This window comes from Anabrus simplex, chromosome 3 (genome assembly GCF_040414725.1).
Source record: "Anabrus simplex isolate iqAnaSimp1 chromosome 3, ASM4041472v1, whole genome shotgun sequence".
In the NCBI taxonomy this organism is placed as follows: Eukaryota; Metazoa; Arthropoda; class Insecta; order Orthoptera; family Tettigoniidae; genus Anabrus; species Anabrus simplex.
In genome coordinates this window covers 199,258,840-199,281,446 of record NC_090267.1, presented here as the reverse complement: position 1 = coordinate 199,281,446, position 22,607 = coordinate 199,258,840, and the positions used below count along the sequence as shown (strand labels likewise).

The window sequence follows — 22,607 nt, the reverse complement described above, 5'->3', positions numbered from 1 at the left end:
GAGCCACCGGCAGTGCCAATGCACTAAGAGACCTTGTCTCATCACTAAAAATTGATGCCTGCTTGGCCATCAGATGATATAGATGTTGATTCCCATAGGGAATCTGAAATATTTGTCCTGAATGAGCAAATTTATAATACCAATATAAATGGTCCGTTATTGGACATTATAAATTTTCCAGCTAGCTCATTCTTGGTTGCCAGCGTTTCGCCCTCGTGTGCTAGGGTGGGCTCATCAGTTGGTACCTAGCACACCTACCAATACGCTGGCTAGTGCATACCGTGGAGGCCACCGCGTAGGCTAACTGGAGCCACCGGCAGTGCCAATGCACTAAGAGACCTTGTCTCATCACTAAAAATTGATGCCTGCTTGGCCATCAGATGATATAGATGTTGATTCCCAAAGGGAATCTGAAATATTTGTCCTGAATGAGCAAATTTATAATACCAATATAAATGGTCCGTTATTGGACATTATAAATTTTCCAGCTAGCTCATTCTTGGTTGCCAGCGTTTCGCCCTCGTGTGCTAGGGTGGGCTCATCAGTTGGTACCTAGCACACCTACCAATACGCTGGCTAGTGCATACCGTGGAGGCCACCGCGTAGGCTAACTGGAGCCACCGGCAGTGCCAATGCACTAAGAGACCTTGTCTCATCACTAAAAATTGATGCCTGCTTGGCCATCAGATGATATAGATGTTGATTCCCATAGGGAATCTGAAATATTTGTCCTGAATGAGCAAATTTATAATACCAATATAAATGGTCCGTTAGCCTACGCGGTGGCCTCCACGGTATGCACTAGCCAGCGTATTGGTAGGTGTGCTAGGTACCAACTGATGAGCCCACCCTAGCACACGAGGGCAAAACGCTGGCAACCAAGAATGAGCTAGCTGGAAAATTTATAATGTCCAATAACGGACCATTTATATTGGTATTATAAATTTGCTCATTCAGGACAAATATTTCAGATTCCCTATGGGAATCAACATCTATATCATCTGATGGCCAAGCAGGCATCAATTTTTAGTGATGAGACAAGGTCTCTTAGTGCATTGGCACTGCCGGTGGCTCCAGTTAGCCAACGCGGTGGCCTCCACGGTATGCACTAGCCAGCGTATTGGTAGGTGTGCTAGGTACCAACTGATGAGCCCACCCTAGCACACGAGGGCGAAACGCTGGCAACCAAGAATGAGCTAGCTGGAAAATTTATAATGTCCAATAACGGACCATTTATATTGGTATTATAAATTTGCTCATTCAGGACAAATATTTCAGATTCCCTATGGGAATCAACATCTATATCATCTGATGGCCAAGCAGGCATCAATTTTTAGTGATGAGACAAGGTCTCTTAGTGCATTGGCACTGCCGGTGGCTCCAGTTAGCCTACGCGGTGGCCTCCACGGTATGCACTAGCCAGCGTATTGGTAGGTGTGCTAGGTACCAACTGATGAGCCCACCCTAGCACACGAGGGCGAAACGCTGGCAACCAAGAATGAGCTAGCTGGAAAATTTATAATGTCCAATAACGGACCATTTATATTGGTATTATAAATTTGCTCATTCAGGACAAATATTTCAGATTTCCTATGGGAATCAACATCTATATCATCTAAGTGGTATGTTCCGAGCTGTCAGCGGAGAGATGGCATGGAATGATATTAGTAGACGAATAAGTTTGAATGGCGTTTATAAAAGTAGGAAAGATCACAATATGAAGATAAAGTTGGAATTCAAGAGGACAAACTGGGGCAAATATTCATTTATAGGAAGGGGAGTTAGGGATTGGAATAACTTACAAAGGGAGATGTTCAATAAATTTCCAATTTCTTTGAAATCATTTAGGAAAAGGCTAGGAAAGCAACAGATAGGGAATCTGCCACCTGGGTGACTGCCATAAATGCAGATCAGTATTGACTGATTGATTGAAATTTGCACAGCAATCTTTCTGACCAAAACTATTTTTGAGTGCCTCAACAGTCTTATAATTATGTGCTGGGGGAGGAATTATCACCCACAAAGCTCGAGCTCTAGACCTAGGAACAGTTGATTGGATCAAGTATTGAAACTTTTCTTCCTTGGAAAGAGCAGAGTCACCATCAATGCCTGAAAACTGTGCTCAAAACGCCACTCAGACACATCAGTGCTAAACTTCACTAATTCAAGTTTAGAAAACTGTATAGATCTCTGTTTCTCAGATGCTGAATGTGCAGATGACCCCATATTTACACTCTCCACTCTTGCTCTCACAATTTCATCACACTTGGTCTTGAGTGAGTGATATCTCATACTGTAACTATCAATCATCTCAATTTCTTTATCAATTTCGGCATCTACCTGGTTGCTTTGATAGAGTTCACCCAAAAAATTTCATCTACCCCTTTATTTTTAAAAACCCACTCTCGGCTACAGAGAACCTTCCCAAAACCACTTCTATTATGTATTCCTCTTCTGCTAGCAAACTACAAGCTGAAGCATGGGCTTTGCTAAAAGATGATCTCAAACCTGCTATTTTCCTTAAACAAGCCACTGCTAGCTTATCCATCTTCAAAATTAGTACTCACATCCTCGTTGATGAAAACGATATACTATAGCTGCTTAATACATCTTTTGTCATCCCGCAATACTGTTACAGTCGCCAGGTGTCCAAAAAATTGAAATAATTTCATATTGGACTGCTTACTTTTTAATAATAAAAAAAGAAAGAGGGGTAGAAGAAATAACTAATACATCAGTATTGCTTAAAAAGATGAAATACACCAGAAGTTTCACAAGTAGTATTGTTATTATCCAACATAAGCAAAGAGTAGCCATCACTTCTGCTTCTTCTAGAGTAAATGTTACTGATTAATTTCATAACAATCTGCCAGTGGCATTACAATTACTATCTCACCATGATACTGGCCCTCTGACTATAACTTAGCCATGAAACAGAGCATACATTATTTAAAATACCAGTAATGTCAATTATAGACTGTTTCTCTTTTTCAAGCTCCTTTATATTGTCATGACAATTTAGACAATCATCTTTATGTTAATTTCTCCCAATTTTAAAAGATTTGTATTTACTAGCTGAATTATCATTAAATTTATATTTCCTCCTCAGCATTGCTGCATTGAAGAATAAATGTGTTGAGAAAATTAGTATTAAAAATTACAATACAGCATGGCTCCAAACAACCAAACACTTCAAACAATGAGCACCAAATAAACCCAAAACAATGCTTTGCCCTCCTCTCTCATTTGAGTCACTTCAAATGCCTCGAACCCCACCACCAGCGATCATGATGAGACGACATTACTGATAATGCCCACCAATGTTAACCACCTGCGGCCATTTTCACTACCTGAAAGATCCTTTACTTATTCTGAAATTGTTCATTCTTTCTTGATTGGGACATATTTTAAACAATTGATCTTGAACATTTTTAATTTCTAAACAAAAGATGGAGGGCAGACATTTAGTCATTTCAAGAAGTTTCTCCCAAATGCCAGACAGAAGTTTAAATTGTAGGAGGGCATGTCCAGAATTTTCCAGGTGTCTAGTAACTCTAATTCAAATCATATAATTTATAACAGTTCATTGCTGCCATATTTTATGGAATGTAGGTCATAATCAGTGATGGAAAAAGTACAAAGTAAAAGTAATTGGGCTCAATTACAGTTACCTGACAAAAAGTTACTCAATTTACTAATTAAGTTTTCAAAATTTAATCAGAATTACAATTACAATTAATTTACAGAATGCAAGTCTTCAGGGAATCATTGACATCTTTTTCACATAGGGATGGATTGATACCAAAGTTTGCAATGAAAAATGCATTACTGTAAAATGGGGTGAATAGGGACAGTTCTTTTGGTTTTTACTTAGTAACTTTTGAAGGAAATAGTTAATTTTAATAAGGGTATTTTTCTGTTAAAAAGGAACTCACATGTTTATATTTTATACAGACAGAATATTATCCTGTAGTTGTAGAACTAGATATATTATTTTAAAGGGCTGTCCCTATTCCATCCTGGGTTTATCACTTTCAGTACCTTTCCTACAAAGACATTTTCCACACCTTGATCACATAAAAACTTCACTTTCATCCAGCTTCCTCCCTCTATTCCTTGTTCTACAACATGTCAGAATACACTCTACCAATTCCTAATCTAAATCTTGTGATAAACTTGTCTGCCCACCTTTCTTCTTCATAGATGCTACGGCTCAATCTGTGTTAGCAACATATCTTTGTTAAGCTGATTTACAAAAGTTGAATTTCTCTGCTGCTGAATGTACTGACATGCCACTTTTCACTTTGAAAACTGCCTTTTCCACTATTTCAGCATCCACAGGTAAATGGGTTTTTAATGAGGGTCACTCTTATGCTTTCTTCGCATTGTCCCTATACACCCCAGTTTCAAGTTTTAAAAAAATGGGGTGAATAAGGGGGGAAAAAAAAGGAAAAATAATAGTTTATTCTTCAAAGTGTCAACTAAAGATATTTGTTTCATTAAAGGGAAATTGAAGTGTTATTCATTCTTTTACTTTTTTCAGAAAGTGTAAGGGTTTATACAAAAACAAATTTTAGTTGGGGTGCCCAGCCTGTAAGACAGCTGATGTTTTGTGTTATTTAGCATAGAGACATTAAGTAGCTACCATCACTAGGCGAGACTTAATTAGACTTTCAAAATGATTGGTCCCAAAGCAAAATTTGAGTGTCACTTTCGAGTTTTCATTATTTTCAGGATAACTAAATCAAAATATTTGTTCAAATAGGGGAATGGATATGTCATAAACCCTTTGCCATCACATGTTTATTCAGGATCCATTCTCGACCACGTAACCCCTCTGGGTGGGGTGAGGTAGAATAACATCCACAGTATTCCCTGCCTGTCATAAGAAGCAACTGAAAGGGAGACAAAGGGTTGGCAACCATGGTTCCACTAGCTGAGCCTCTCATTTCATCCACTTACTTGTGTCAGTGCCCTCGATTTCATCTTTCTTTTGCTATTTGCTTTATGTCGCACCGACAGATGGTCTTATCAACAAATCAACAAATTAATCTAAAAAGCCACCTAATCGATACTTTATTTCTTTTGCCTTTGGCAAACTTAAAAATACATTAACAAACACAGTACATGTTTCGACCACTTAGTGGTCATCTTCAGCTGTATATAAAAAATCTTAGATGATAACATTTAAAAGCAAGCACATTGGATCTTAAAAACTATATCCCATGGGAATCCACCCCCTGTAAAAATTTGTCTGACACGACTTTTACAGAACAAGAACTACAAATATTAGGCAAAGGTCCAAATCATAATTGGCAAAGTATCAACAACAAACTAGAATTAATACAAAAGTTAGCAGAAACAGAAACGGCCATACAAACTCTTCCAGTCGACATTCAAAATGATGTACGGTAAGAAGCGAAGAAAAAGATTCCCTCCGTAATTAAAGGATTATTAACTAATTCCACCATTTCAAAAGTTGAGAAGGATCTTCAGCGTAAAATTAGGCAATATGACGTAGTTATAACAAAAGCCGACAAAGGAGGAACAGTGGTAATATTAAATGAAACCGAATACATTAAGAAAACAGAAACTTTTTTCAATAGTAACAAGTTTAAGGTAATTGAGAAAGACCCCACCCTAAAAATCCAAAGGAATTTGAAAGGAATACTGAAGCAATGCACCTTCCTTTTAAATGACCAAGAAGTCCATAAACTCATAAATATGAACCCTGGACTTCCTAAGGCAAGAGCTATGCCTAAATTACATAAAAAGGACGTACCTATTAGACCAGTAATTAATTTTCGGAAAAGTCCTACGTACAAAGCCTCTCAATTTATCCATAAGTTTTTGTCCCAAAACTATGTTTTTTATACCAAAACCTCGATAAAAAACTCTAAAGAGTTTTGTAAGGCCGCTAAAGATTTCAGATTAACTTATTCTCACGTAACAAGTTCTTTCGACATTAAAGACATGTATACGAACATTCCTATAAAAGACACTATCAAGATTATAAAAACTAATTTATTAGACCATAAACGCATCAGTAAACCTGAAATAGAAAACTTCATAACTATCCTGGTATTCGTATTGAACCATAATTTCTTTTCTTTTAATAATAAAATTTATCAGCAAGACGGACTACCTATGGGAGCACCGGCCTCCGGAATTTTAGCTAACATATAGGCCTACCTCGATCACTTGGAATACACTCAGATAGTAGGCCACATTAAAGGACTAGATTTCTGGGTACGCTTTGTTGACGATACTTTTGTCATTATAAACAAAGAACTTAATGACAGTCAAAGTATTCTAAATACCTTGAATACTTTAGACCCAAATATTAAATTTACAGGGGAAGAAGAAGAAGAAGGTATACTCAATTTTCTAGATATTCAAACAATTCGGATAAACAATCATTTCCAGTTTAAAATACACAGAAAACCCACTTTTACACCGACTACAATTAAAAGCGATTCTTCACATCCCACTTCACAAAAGAAATCCGCCTACTACAGTTTCGTCAACAGGGCCTTTGAAATCCCGTTAACAGATACGGACAGAAAGAAGGAACTATCTTTCATTCGTCAACAAGCCTTACATAACGGTTTCAGTTTGAAATTTATTAACAAAATCATTACTAAGTGCAAATATCAACAACAAATTAAACTAAAGCAACAGTCGGAAAATGCAAAGAAATACGTCAAATTCACCTTTAACAACCCGAGGATTTATGAAATCACGAATTTGTTTAAGAAGCACAATACCAAAATAGCTTTCTCAACCAACAACAATACAAAACACAGATTTTTTAATCACAATAAAGTCAATAAACTTAAAGATGACGAATTCCAGGAATCTGGCATTTACAGATTGACATGTACCCAGTGCAAAAAAAAAAAAAAAAAAAAAAAAAAACATACGTGGGGCAATCTGGGAGGAGCTTTTTAATTAGATATCAGGAACATGTTAATGCAGAGAAATATAGAAGATACTCTGCTATGGGAGCTCATATGAAGGAGGCAAATCACAATTTCACTAACATCAGACAAGATCTCCAAATTATCAGAAGGATTAACAAAGGAAGTTTAATGAATAACCTAGAAAACATCCACATTACTCTCGATAAACTAGAGAACAGGGAACGGAATCTAAACGAAACGAACGAAAAAAACCTCCTATACGAACAATTCAGTAAATACGTGGAAATGGTAAACAGTAAACAAACAAGACAAACAAATGAAATACTCGAACACGACGTCACTGAAACACAACCAGTAATCCCTCCCCCCTCACAAGACGCACTAGAGGACGACACAACTCTACTTCCCCTTTCTCCGGAATATTCCACGAACAATCAGACCATGTCACACCGCTATCACACTAGCGTGCACGAAGGCAGTTCTCCAAGGCAACGCGGATTAAACATTTGCCAGATAAGGTAAGTCAAGGCCACGCAATCTTGAATACAAATATCTTCCCGCTATCTATTTAGAATTCGGAGCTTTTTACTTTTATCATATGTTATATTTTAATATATTACGATCTCCTGCTGGTTACAGATCGCGAGGCAAGCTGCCCGAATCAGATCGCCATTTTGTATAACAGAAGCCACCACAGGGTTTTAACAAGTTAAACGACTAACACAATTTCTTTCTTTTATCACATTCCGAAGAGCAATTCTCGGAAGTTAAACAGTCAACACGGCCTTTTAACCACAAGAATATCACTCAAAGAAGTTATTAAATATAAACAATAAATACCTGAAGACTGGTGCATCTGACATAAACTTTCATTCAAGCACAAGTGTTTTTGAATAAGTACCTTACCATAGACACTCTAGAATATTTTAAAGTGTGTTTATTAAAAACAAAGTGTTTAACAGCACCACAGACGCGAATTTTAATTAAGTTATTATTTTCTCACAAATGCCTGAAGATTTTTACAAACACGAACTTTTTATTCACGCCACCTAATTTTATCAAAAAGAATTTTACCATAGACGCTTTTAAATATTTTAAATATGTTTTTCAACATTTAAGTTTTTTAAACACAATTGTAAACGATGCTGTAATTTAAGTATCATTCACATAAATCTCCTTACCCCCAACCCCCCCCCCCCACCTTCCAATTCATTTAAAGCATCTAGAACAATAGTTTTTGGATTCCCATGGGATATAGTTTTTAAGATCCAATGTGCTTGCTTTTAAATGTTATCATCTAAGATTTTTTATATACAGCTGAAGATGACCACTAAGTGGTCGAAACATGTACTGTGTTTGTTAATGTATTTTTAAGTTTGCCAAAGGCAAAAGAAATAAAGTATCGATTAGGTGGCTTTTTAGATTAATTTGTTGATTAAACTCATCGATACGGCCATGAAGTGGACAGCTTGCAAGATGGTCTTATGGCGACGATGGGATAGGAAAAGCCCAGGAATGGGTAGAAAGCAGCCGTGGCCTTAACCCTCTACTGCATGAATTATTTTTCGTTTCCGTTTGGTGAAGAAAATTTCAAGCTTTAATGTTCAACATACGCTCAGCGTTTTAGATGTACCAGCAATTCTTGACTGGGCCTAATAGCTTAACACTCGTATGTGATGTGGATCGCCATATTGGAATATATATACGATTTTTCACGATTTTACGCTAAGCTTTTAACATTCAAAGACCGAACATTACTGCCTACTGGCCATGGGTACGTATTGCAGGGCGCAAGTATACTTGCATGACCGTAGGTCAGTAATGTCTTTGAGGTTGAGGTTGAGCCAGAGGTACTCCTGAAGCCTGTGGTAATATGATGGGGAGGGCCCACATAAAATAAACGGTGGTTGGTACGCGTGGATGTTGACGGGGTGGAAGGAGTACCTTTGGTTGTAGGGCTGTTTTGTCTTAAGTTATGTAAAAAAAAACAAGGCATCACTGGAATATATGTTTAATTGATTGTACAGTTGAAGGTGTGACGTAAAACTACCTCTGCCTACAATATTTATCCATGTATACAGGTGAAAAGTTATTTGTTGCCTAATGGCAACAGTATGCAGTAGAGGGTTAATTAAGGTACAGCCCCAGCATTTGCCTGGTGTGAAAATGGGAAACTACAGAAAACCATCCTCAGGGCTGCCAACAGTGGGATTCGAACCCATTGTCTCTCGGATGCAAGCTCACAGCTGCGTGCCCCTAACAGCATGGCCAACTCGCCTGGTTTCATCTTCTGACCTTGGTCAACTCTTGTTCTTTCCTGACTTCTATGGTATTAGGTATTTTAGGCCTAGGGAGTCTTTCATTTCCATGCCCTGTGTGGCCCTACCTTCCTTTTGCTGATACCCTCAGTTTTGAAGTGTTAATAGAAGATGGTTGCCCAGTTTCATTTCCTCTTAAAACAATATTCATCACTACCACCGTCTCTTCAATGTAGTACACAATTAGCAAAATCTCAACCAGTAACCACAAGAACCTGCGAGTAAATGAATGAGTGCACGTCATATCCTGGAAATGGAAATGGCTTGAACTGGAAGTGCATATGTGTCACCTAGATGCAAAAGTGTGGGACGACATATAGAGTCAGTGTAGAAATTGTACCCTGGGCACGACTCCTTGCGAGTGCTGGGGCTCCGAAGTTGCCAGCATCTTGATGCGATGTACATCAATTACTAAAATGTAACGATTACTGAAATGCAACAATTAGAATTTTATTTTCATTTCTAAGTTACAAGTAAAAATTACATTTTGTGTATGTAACAATTACAAATAAAAATTACTAAGAAAGTAATCGTCACACTTAATTCAATTACTTTTACGCAATTACTTCCCAACTCTGATCATAATTTTATAATTTTAGAATTAGCATTTCTAACAACTGGAATTAAAACCATGTAATATTTGAGAATGAGCTCATCAAACAATAATGATAGTGATAAATACCTCCCATGGTTTATACACTGAAGATGGAGGCTAAGAAAAATAATAGTTTACACCATATACTCTTCTGTGGAAAATGTGCTAACTACACTCCTCAAAAAAGAAATCTGGTCACTTTTTTTACAGTCTATGTTCATACCTACATGGTACATATACATAGTAACATGTAAAATGTTACAAATTAGGCTATAATGCAACAACTTATTCCATATATATTATTCCTTACATATTTATTTAATAATATATCTTACGCAAATGATAACAGTTTACTAATAAACCCGAATAAAACTCAAGTTGTTATTATTGGTACCAGTAAAAACCTATATTCACTTAAGCAACGGGACATCTCTCCAATAATTTTAAACAATAAAATCATACCCTACTCTACTTCAGTAACTAACTTAGGAATTATTATGACTGAGACCCTAAATTGGATTCAACAGGTGATAAGCACATGTAATAAAGTACAAAAATGCTTATATCCTCTGAAGCGATTCTGCAATGCATTCTCGGTTCGACTTAAAGTACAACTAATTACTCTCTTATCCTACCTATACTTGACAATTGTGACACTGTGTTGACTGAAATTACCTACAACAGTAACAAGAAACTCGACCGGAGCCTCAATAGCTGCGTAAGATATATATTTAATCTGCGATATGATGCTCACATATCACCATATTATAAGGAATTGTCGTGGCTTCGAGTGCACCAGCGCCGTGAATTTCACATGTTATCACTTCTGCACAAAATACTTTCCACTAATACTCCTCACTATCTTTCTTCACCTTTTTCTTACCTCTCTTCATATCATGACCACAATACGAGATCTGGCTCCTCTCTTACCATACCTGTAAACCACACTGCTGCTTACAACCGCTCCTTTATAATCTCTGCGTCCAGGGCATGGAATTTGCTACCTGCGAACATTAGGGACAATCCCTCTCATCGCAAGTTTAAAGTGGCGTGCCGCGAGTATTTGTTGAGTAGATCCTGCTGACTTGCTGGATAATTGTTGAGTGAATAAAAGAATGAATGGGATGAATGAACGGATTATTGCAGTGTATTTTACTTTGTGTATTTTAAAATTAAGGATTCTTTTGTTGTCATTTTTAATATTATTACTATTGTTTTTGCAATTAATATTATTTGTTTTATTTGTAAGTACTGTATAAGTTATGTACATGTATACTCGTCTAGTGGTTAAGTGTAAGAGAGGGCCTTGAGCCCTAACTTTGCCACCAATAAAGGCATTATCTATCTATATACCTATCTTTTATCTTCATATTTTGTGTTTTATGATTTTATTTCAATATTGTAAATGGGTTATGATTTTAGATATAATTATATTAATATTTGTTTAATAACTGTAAAAGTAATCATTCTGTTACTGGGACATAATGTGCAGTCAAGTTAATAATTGTACTCAGCTGTTAAAGCAGGTAGTGGTACAACAAGTGCTCGGGGACATGGAGTCCAGTAAATGGAAAACATCTAAAAGTTATAAGAGTAGAGTTGTAACTGGACTCTTCAAGTAGGGACAGTTCGAAATCTCTTCAGTTGAAGTAATCTCTACTGGTCAGTAGACATGTTTGCAAAATTGTGGATGTCCTTCATAACTGGTTTCGAGAAAAAGTGGAAAAACAGTTTTTACTTGGTAAATACAAACTATCCTACACTGTATATCATATAAATAACAATGGATTAGTATTAAACCCTTGAGCTATTGACATAAAAAGCCATGACCTCAATGCATGCAATGAAAATCCACAGCCTGTTTCCAGTCATTCGACCGGGTCAGGAATGGGATGAATAAAGCCCCCATCTAGCGGCGAGGATAGAAATTGTGCCAGCTGCTGAAGCCTGTCACACTCCTATGGGGCAATGATTAATGACTGACAGATGAAATGAAATGATATTGGAGAGTGTTGCTGGAATGAAAGATGACAGGCAAAACCGGAGTACCCGGAGAATATCTTGTCCCGCCTCCGCTTTGTGCAGCACAAATATCACATGGAGTGGCCGGGATTTGAACTACGGAATCCAGTGGTGAGAGGTCAGTGTGCTGCCACATAAGCTGCAGAGACTTCAATGCATCAATCTATATATATATATATATATATATATATATATAAAAGAACATGTCCTGACTGACTGACAGATTCATCATCGCCGAGCCAAAACTACTGGACATAAAGAAATTAAATTTTGAGAATACTTTTATATTACAATGTAAGTGCTCGCTAAGGGAGGATTTTTGGATATTCCATTGCTAAAGGGGTGAAGGGGGGTGAATTTTTAAAATGAGTGTATCTATATCTCAAAGCACTAAAAGTTTACAGATGTAAAAATTGGTATTTAGAATCCCCTTTAAAAGAAACTCATATTTTCTTTTGTTTTCCAAAAATCCCACTAGGAGGGGTGAAAAAGGATGAAAAATGGATTGAATGCCTTTAATGAGGATACTTATATCTCAGAAACTGAAGATATTACAGAACTGAAAATTAGTACTTGGAAACTCTTTTAAAAATAAAGTTACACATATCTTTTGTTTTTGGAAAATCCAATTAATGGGGGTTAAACAGGAGTGACAAATGGGGTGAATTTTTAGAAAGACTATATCTACAGTATATCTCAGAAATGTAAAATGTTACAGACATAAAAATTGGTATTTGGAAACTCCTGTAAAAGTAATGTAACACAGGCGATTTGTTTTCGGAAACTACACTTAAGGGGAACTAAAAAGAGCATTTTAAAATGAGCATGTCTAAAGTAAATCTCAAAAACTTAACATGTTACAGAAGTGAAAATGGTATTTTTAATCTCTATTAAAACTAAAGAAACATGTATTTTTTGTTTTTGGAAAAACCACTTGGGGTGAGGGTAAAAATAACTGAAAATGGGGTTGAATTACTTTATTAGGATAGGCCTACTGATATTTCAAAAACTGAAGATGTTATAGACGTGAAAATTGGTGTTTGGAATTTCCTTTAAAGTAAAGTAACATGTATGTTTTGTTTTTGGAAATCCACTTAAGGGGTGGGAAATTGAAAAATTAGTTGAATTATGTATGAAATTACTATTATCTCAAAAATGAAAGGTGTTGCAGATGTGAAAATTGCTATTTGGAATCTGCTTTAAAAGCAAAGAAACATGTAATATATTCCTTTGATTTCTGGAAATCCAATGAAGGGAGGGGAAAGAATTGAAAATTAATTGAATTAATTGTATGGGGGTACTTACATCTAATAAAAACTAAAGTTGTTACAGATGTGAAGACTGGTTTTTCGATCTCCTTTACAAACAAAGAAAAATGCATTTTTGGGGGAACATCATCATGGGGGGTGGGGGTGAAAAGAAGTTGAATTCCTTTTATGACACATCTCAAAAACTGAAGGTGTTACAATCGTCATAATTGGTATTTAGAAGATCCATAACTAATAAAGAAACAAGTATTTTTTTCGGAAAATTCACTTAACGGGGGCTGTGAAAGGAAGTGAAAAAAAGGGAATTCTTTTTATGGGGATACTTATATCTGAAAACTGAGGGTAACAGATGTGAACATTGGTATTTGGAATCTCCTTTGAACATAAAGAAACATGCCTTCATTTTTTTGGGGGTGGGGGAGGGGGGTAAATCAACTTAACGTTGGTGGGGTGAAAAAGGAAAAGAAGTTGAGACCAATTGATTTTAATGTTCATAATGTACTTGATTCTGATCATAAACCGATCATTTTAAATCTTTCCGGGGTTCATTTTTAAGAGCCATCTTTTCCTTTGGAAAACTTAAAGTTAGTTTACAGTAGATTCTCCTGGCATACGAATGAAAATTTAAACACATGTGAAATAAACGATAGGAATAAGTTTGACCATGCTATTGTTCACCTCTATAATAAGGTCATAATGCACGGAAGTATATAATTCATATCACCAGAAATCCCGCACACTTACCTACGTGCGACAATGGTGCTGATCACATTGTCAGCAATGACAATGGTAGCAGATGTAATTTACTGCCAAGTAGCGGTCTTGCATCATGTTGCGGGGTCCGGAATATCAATAATAATAATAATAATAATAATAATGTTCTGGACCTCATCCAAATGTACCAACCGCACTGGAAATGGGTCCTGGCCGGGTAATGACTACGAATGCAGTCCGGCTGCCGGTTCAGTATCGCCAAGGCACTCAAGGCGACACCACGCCGGATCTCCTCAAGGATTTGATCCATATTAACAATGTTTATAGGAAAAGATGGCAAAGATTTGGGGACCCAACTGACTGGGCAAAATACCTGGACCTAGCCTGGGAAGTACGAAATCGATTGCTGGAAGGAAAGATTGAAAAATAGGAGGAACTTTGTCGTAATTTCTCAGAAAATGAGTCAGATCACGAATTTTGGCAGATTCTCCAAGAAAACGAGTCAGATCATGAATTTCGGCAGATTATATGTAAAATGTTAAGCATTGAATTATACATTTCAGTATAATACTGTAGCAAATCACGGGTATCTTGCTAGCAATAAAAATAAAAATTTGACTTGGTTTTGCGTCTCATTTTGCAAATGGCCACTTTTGCATGCAATTGTAATGGACATGGACAGTTTTCACACATGAGGAGAGGATATGAGATGAACATAAAATTGTGTATTCAATTTTCATTTTTGTTTTTGTTTTATATTCCTGAGCGTACATGGTAACATCTGACAATCTGCCAAGCACTTAGTATATCATACCTGGAACAACATTTTCATCATCTACTGCTAGGTATTCTTCTTCACCTGATTCCCCTGAGTAATGTCATGTACCATGACAGGGAGTTATGCTCCCTCCAGGACTCACCATACATCTTCCAGTTTTTCATTAATAGGCACGGCCATATTTGCCAAGCAGCTCAAGATACTATGGTACTCTGATGGCTGAATTATCATTTCTCGTTTCTGCAGTTGCCTTTCGTTGAACCCAAACACTCTAATGGGAGGCATGAATGAATGTGCAGTTTGGGATAAATAACTATTTTGTTTATGTCTGGTGCATGTTTGAACATCCAGTGACAGCTTGAGACAACTATTGTGTTCTTATTTTGCCCATGGCACCCATTGGCAACTGATATTTAAATAAATTTACATGTTCATGTCTGTATGACACAAATGGTGGTAGAGAGCTGAACATATTTCACTTGATCCCTTCTTACTTTAATTTTCAAGCCAAGTGTACATGAAGACCGTATTGGTGGTTAACCTTGATTTAGGGGAATCTACTACAATAGCAAAATTATATAATGCTAAGTATAACTGCCTACTGTAACAGACACTCTGATCAGGTATTTTTGGCAAGGGTAAATTCTTTTGGCAGTCAAGAAACACTGTCAGAAGATTTTCTCGTTTTTCCTTCAGCAGAGAAACAATTTGCTCTAAAATTATAAAGTCTCTTTTGACAAAGAAAGTTGAGCTTTCCTAATGCCACAATTTTCAGTATTGATCGGCTCCAGAAATCTGAGGCACATGGAACAAATGTCTATATCTAACATCCTGTATAAAGTAATAAATAAGTTACAATCTTATGAGATGGACAATAGACAATGGTATGATGATAAACAGGGTTAAAAGTCAGGTTGTGAGTTTTACTAGTACAAAGTCCCCTCAGTTTTAATTATTGCACTGATGGGGTGAAAGTTTCTTATGGAGATCACCGTAAGTACCTAGGTGTTAATGTAAGGAATGATCTTCATTGGGGTAAACACATACACAGGATTGTAAATAAAAGGTACAGTTCTCTAATCATAGTTATGAGGATTTTCAGGGGTTGTTGTATGGATGTAAAGGAAAGGGCATATAAGTCTGTGGTAAAACCCCAACTAGAGTATGGTTCCAGTGTACGGGAACCTCATCAGGATTCCTTGATATGAGAACTGGAGAAAATCCAAGGGAAAGCAAGTCAATTTGTTCTGGATGATTTCCAGCAAAAGGGTAACATTATGAAAATGTTGCAAATTCTGGACTGGGAAGACTTGGGGGGAAAGGAGATGAGCTGTTTGGCTAAGCAGTAAGTCCTATGTTGTCAACTGAGAGATGGCATGGAATGGCATTAGTAGACAAATAAGACTGAGTAGAGCTTTAAAAAGTAGAAAACATAATCTTGATATAAAAATTAAGAGTTTTGTCTGTACTTTGCTCAGAATTTGAGAAGAATGGTATTTCTGTATTTATTGTGTCCACAGTAACAAGGAAATGCACTTTTTATACTTTCCGTCATCTCTGCCTGTCTGTCTGTATGCGCATCACGAGAAAATGGTTGAAGAGGACTGAATGAAAATCAGTGTGTAAAGTCATGGAATAAGACAATAAAATCTAGGCTATAAATAATTTTATTCACGCTGAGTAAAATGGTAGTTTAAGGGAAGGGCTAAATTTTAATATTCAAATTTTTATGTTATAAATACTATAGAACTAAAGTTATATAAAATTAAATTTCCTATTAATTATGTCCAATACATTTATATCATACTGGCTATGATAAGAAAGATATTAATGAATTTCTTTTTTTTGCTAAGTCCATATTAATACCAAACTACGAGAAAATTTGTGAACAGAATTCAATGAAAATCAGTATGTAAATGTCTGGGAATAAGGTACTACAGTCTTGGCTCTAAATAATTTTATTCATGCTGAATGAAATGGTAGTTCAGGGGAAGGTGCCTAAAACTTAATTGGTCCTATCGAAATGTAGTAAATGACAAAAGTTATAGAGAATACAAGATCTGATGATTTATTTCTTATATATATATATATTGTACTTTTTTAATTTTTTTTTTTTTTGCTATTTGGTTCACGTCGCACCGATGCAGATATGTCTCATGGCGACAATGGGATAGGAAAGGCCTAGGAATTGGAATGAAGCAGCCGTGGCCTTAATTAAGGTACATCCCCGGCATTTGTCTGCATTGAAAATGGGAAACCATGGAAAACCATCTCCAGGGTTTTCGACAGTGGGGGCTCGAACCCACTATCTCCCGATTACTGGATACTGGCCGCACTTAAGCGACTGCAGCTATTGAGCTCAGTTATTATACAGTTTTACCATACCAACTATGATAACAGAATTTATGAATTTAGACCTTTGTTCTTTAGTCTATGTCAATGCCAAGCTTTGCTAACATGGAAATATTCTTTAATCGTGTTAACTCATCATGACTTTTGTCATGATTATCTTAAGATTTCAAGCAGCATGGTCATCGGTCCATATCCACAAGGAAATTTGATTATAAAAAATCGTAAAGATATGATCGCTTGAAGAGGTAGTCATGAAAGAAGGAAGGACTCCCTTTACATTAGATGCCCTAACAGCAGAGAGTTGGAAGAAATCTAAATGTGAAGGTCTACCATACCAAAAGCTCATAAAGCTGATTAACATTAACAATACATTGACCATTGTTGTGATGTGATTTGTCTCTTCTTCTCCGAAAGCATACTGGAACCATGGGGATATTTTTATTTGGCCAGATATTGATATCAGTAAACTTAACTAAGCTAAACTCATGTCCTCATTCTGAGGCTGTGCAGCTCTTTTCAGGCACATCTCCAATGGAGGTAAGCTGCATGTACTGTTTAAACCCCATACAAGTCCTCCTGTCATTATTAAATTTCGGCATACTGGGAATCGAACCCAGGCCTCCTGAGAACGGCACCTAATAGTGCTACAGAGGCAGGCAATGATATCAGTGTTACAACATTGTTTGAAACTGGAAATGCCAGAGAAAATGTGCTTCAATTGCAATAGTGCAATGACTAAAACAACACCTAAAAAGTTCTTGTATTTTCTCAGTGTTTACATTTTATATTACACTTAATTTTCTATTCTGGTTCATGCTCATTCCAGTGCCTCATTTTGGATGAATATTAAATGCTCATTTTTCAGAAAATGACATTCACACATAAAAACTTCAACTGCGGGGGTAACATAACCTTTTTAAATACCATCAGATTTCTTATTTTCAGATCTAAAATTTTTGAAGAAATTCAATAAAAATTTGAGGTACCGTAACACATGAAATTGAATCTAGGTGTCATTCTCCACCCAGTGATGAATATCATAAACAAATTTAAAATAGATGCATAGCCACAAAATGTTGTTATACATGAAGAAACTGCAAATTAAGATCCACATTTTTCTTGCATGAGGTACAGTATTTGTAAACCTATACTTTTTTCAGGAATACAACCAATTTGAGTTTGAAACTGTATCACTTCACCCCATTTTACCAGTACTTTTCAATTTTATTATAGGCTGTTATATCTTTCAGTGTTCAGAATGCAAGAGTCTTATTGATGGCCTGAGCTCCTCCATACTTCTTTAGTCACAGCTGCTAATGCAGTTTCTTGTCTTGTTATATCTCTTACTTGGAAACAATTAAATATAGAAACTTCTAGCCTCCCTCTTGCTTCTCAAACCTGTTTGGCTAGTTTTGTTAGTCCCCCATTGTCATCTACTCTCATAAGACTCTCCCACCTAAGTCAGTTCCTTGCTTGCTGGTTGTTGGTTGTTGTTTAAAGGGGCCTAACATCAAAGGTTATTGGCCTAAGTCAGTTCCAATGCACAACTTCATATAATGTGATCACTAACATTATGTACGCTATTTGTTACAGATACCCACTTGTCATGGTTCCTATATGTAGAGGCAATTAATATCCCTAATTTCACATTTGTTACCTTGACAGGATATTCAGAGTCCACACACCTTTCATTCTAATATTTCAAAGTTAGCATAGAGATGAGTGAATGATGTTTGACCTTGTGCAGTGTTGAATGATACTGGGTGATAATCTAATATGTTTCAAAGGGCAAAACACAAAAATGGAAAAGAAAATACTATGAGAATAATTATTAACAGCACGAGATAACAAACTTCAAACTATGGTGCTACTGTATTTGGCAGAGAGCATCAGTGAACTAGAAATCTTCTTAACACCTAGTGTGTCTATAACATAATATCTTACCTTGGATCATGAAGAACCTTCTTCAGAGCTTCAAGTAGTGTTTCTTTCGATAAGTCATCAAACTCTAATTTGACTCCGATGCCTATTGTTTCAATGTATTTGGCATTGTAAGCTTGGTCAGAGAAGATGGGAATTCCAACTAATGGTACAGCATTATATGTAGCTTCTTGAAGACTTTGAAGCCCACATTGGAAAATGAAAGCACGGATATTGGAATGTGCTGAAAAGATAAAATAAATATGAAATTACATCTTTATATTTGGTATACACATTTGTGTGTGATCTGAGGTTTCTTGAGACTGGGTGAGCACCCTTTCATTCTTTATTTGTTTCTGTAAGACTCCTTTAATTTTCTCTTTACAATTAGAGTTCTTCTCTCTCTAATTTTTTCTTATTTATTTTGATTTAGAAGAAACTAAACTTTCATCCAACATTTCTCTTTAAATTCTGAACTACACTGCTCTTTGGAAAAAAAAAGGAAAGAAAAAAAAAAAGAAAGTGATACACTCAGAAGCAATGCTCCGAAACACACCAAAATCAGAGGATGCGTAGAACAGTGGAACCATATTAAGTGATATTAATTCAGGAAGATGGCATGCACGTAGGTCCAGCAGTGCTCTCTTGTGTGTGACCATCCAGGTCAATGTTACACAATGCTCAGTCGGTGTGGAGCCATCATACAAAGTGGAAACATGTACCCAAGTGCCACTATGCCTTGCCGATATCACAGGATGGATATCAGCACGTGAGTGCATTCAAACAGGGCGGTATGATTGGGCTCCGGGAGGTGGGTCTGTTGTTCCATGTCATTGTTGCTCATACAGGGCATGCTGCTTCAGCAGTGAGGCATATGTGCAACCAGTAGAGAGAACAGGACTGTAAATACCGTCTACAGGATACTGGACGACATAATGTGACCACAGTGCGAGATGACCACCATCTTGTCCGCTTGGCCGTAATGGACAGAACAGTTTCTTCAGCAGTGTTGGCTCATTGTTGGAGCACAGCAACGGGTGTGGACATGTCTACATCGATGGTTCGATGCTGTCTTCTGAGGCCTAGACTGGTGGCACACATGCCATTGCATCAGCTTCCATTGAGCAGCAACTACTAACGCAATGGGCATGTGAACACTGATATTGGCATTCTGAGTGGCAAAATGTAGTGTTTTCGGATAAGTCCCACTTCAATTTATTCTACAGTGATGGCCGCATACGCGTTAGACACTGCCGTGATGAACGCAATTTGGCAGACTGTATTGTTAAGCGGCACAGCGGACAAATGCTAAGTGTGATGGTTTGGGGCATCATTGTCTATAACATGCAATTTTGCCTCCTACATCTTGAGGGTAATCTAAACAGCTACTGGCTATATCAGGGAGCTTTTACAGCCCGAGGCACTGCCCTTCCTGTAGGCCGTTTCATGTGTCATATTCCAGCAGGACAATACCTGGTCACATCTGGCGAGGAATGTGCAAGCCTTCTTCGAAGAACAACGGGTACCACTGCTTCCCTGGCGTGCCCATTTAGCTCGCCTCACATGTCGCCCATTGAACATGTCTGGGATATGGTCGGTCGGCACCTTTTTCGTTCAGGTCTTCCTGCAGCCACTGTTGATGATTTGTGGACATGCCTACAAACCACATGGCAGAGCGTTCTCCAGCAGCATATTCAGGTGCTTTTTGATTCTGTGCCGTGACATCTAGCAGCTCTGATTGCATTGTATGTTGGTGCTATGCCATACTAAGGTTCCACAGTCAACGTGCATGTACAGGTCTGTAATTGTAATAATTTGTGTTTTGTCATGTCCCTAACCTGTGGAATAAGTTGCATTGTGATCACAGCTCTCGGTTTTGGTGTTTCGCTTTCTCCAAACAGCAGTGTATATGAAATACAGTTTACCAGTGTTAAATTTATCAATCAAATATAAATGAGATTTTTTTCCCTGAACATCAAAAATTGGTAGGACTGGCCCCATGCTTCTGCTATGGTTAGGTGGGACCATTAGGAGTAGGGAGAGCATGCTGTTAGATATTTTCCACCATTTCGTCAGTAACGATCTTGATGTCGGAGCAACAGGTGCACCCTTCCACTGCGCAACGCATAATTATAAAATTTCTTGCTCGTGAAGGAGTTGTAGTGGCGGAAATTTGCTGGAGATTAACTGCATAGTTTGGTGATCAAACATTGTCAAGGGCGTGTGTGCTTGCCTGGCATAAAAAGTCCAAGGAAGGACGAGAACATGTGGAAAATCAGCAACATGATCACCATCCTCAGACCAGCATTACAGATGAAAATATTCGTGCGGTTAAAGATATTATTGATGACGATCGATGGGGGAGAGTATCAGAAATTGCAGAATAAGTTGAAATCAGTTACAGGAGCTATCAAGCAATCATCACAAACACCCTACAGTTCCGTAAAGTGTGTTACAGATGGGTCCCTTGCCTTCTGACTGTAAATCTGAAGTTGAGACGTTTGGAGGTCTGTCAGAGGCTTACAGCAAGGTTTGTGGAAGAAGGTGATGCATAAATAGTTGTGGGCATGGATAAACTTCTTTCCTACAAGAGAGTCTGCTCTGCATATTTCCCAGGAGACTCTGAATCTCCACCCCCGCTGGAGGAGTTCAAGATACTGGTGATATACTGTAGGAAACAAGGATTAAACCTCATAGTAGGATGCGACGCCAATGCTCATCACAGCATTTGGGGAAGTAAATATACAAACTGAAGGGGAGAGCACCTCATAGAATTTCTATGTACAACTGATCTTGAGATCATGAATATTGGTGATACTCCTACCTTCATTAATAATAGGAGTGAGGGGATCATAGATCTTACCCTGGGTTCCATGGGAATCATACAGGAATTTAAAGACTGGAAGGTTTCTTTGGAGCCTTCCTTGTCAGATCATAGACACATTGTGTTTTATATAGAGGGCTCCCTCGAGGTCCCATCTTATAGAAACCCTAGATGAACCGATTGGACGTCTTTTAGGGAGGATGTAAGGAGGGGACTGGAGGGAGGACCCTCAAATATAATTAAAAATAAAGAGGAGCTGGAGCTCAGTGTGAGTTTTCTCACATGGACACTGGCTATCTCTTATGAATTAAACTGCCCTATCGTTAAGGCAAAAAGAGTAACAGGAAGTTTCAAGTGGAATAGTTATCTTGAACACCTGAGGAGAAATACACGAAGGCTCTGGAATAAATACAGGGAACTTCAGGATCAAGAAAGCCTAGATTCTTACAAAGAATCACAAAGAAGGTACAAGTCAGAAGCCAAAAAGGCTTCTAGGAAATCTTGGAGACAGTTTTGTGACTCCACTGAAAGTCAACATGAAGCGGCAAGGCTTCATAAAATTTTAACCTTGGATAGAAGGGCAAGGCTGGGCTCACTGGAGTCTCCTTCGGGTGGATATACATCCACAGAGAGGGAGACCCTGAACTTACTGCTTGATGCCCACTTTCCAGGTTCAGTAGTCACGAATAGTGAGGTAGAATCGAGCGGATCCTTCAGACCCGATAAAAGTGGCTGGAAGGAAGCCGCAGAGATTGTTACCCCAAGAAGGGTCAAGTGGGCATTAGAATCCTTTGCCCCTTACAAAAGCCCAGGGGTGGATGGGATCTTCCTGGCACTTCTTCAAGAAGTGGGGGGGGGGGGTCCTCATACCATACCTGGTCAGAATATTTAGA

At 37.6% G+C, this 22,607-nt stretch overlaps 1 protein-coding gene across 4 annotated transcripts in view; it reads right to left on the bottom strand.

Moving 5' to 3' along the window:
- LOC137498893 (UDP-glycosyltransferase UGT5-like) overlaps positions 1-22,607 on the bottom strand; it is a 361,857-nt gene that overhangs the window by 42,181 nt on the left and 297,069 nt on the right. For all 4 annotated transcript variants that reach the window (XM_068226630.1, XM_068226631.1, XM_068226628.1 and 1 more), the window contains exon 6: positions 18,915-19,134. In XM_068226630.1, coding sequence (XP_068082731.1) covers positions 18,915-19,134 — 220 coding nt within the window. The remainder of the gene's footprint in view (positions 1-18,914; positions 19,135-22,607) is intronic.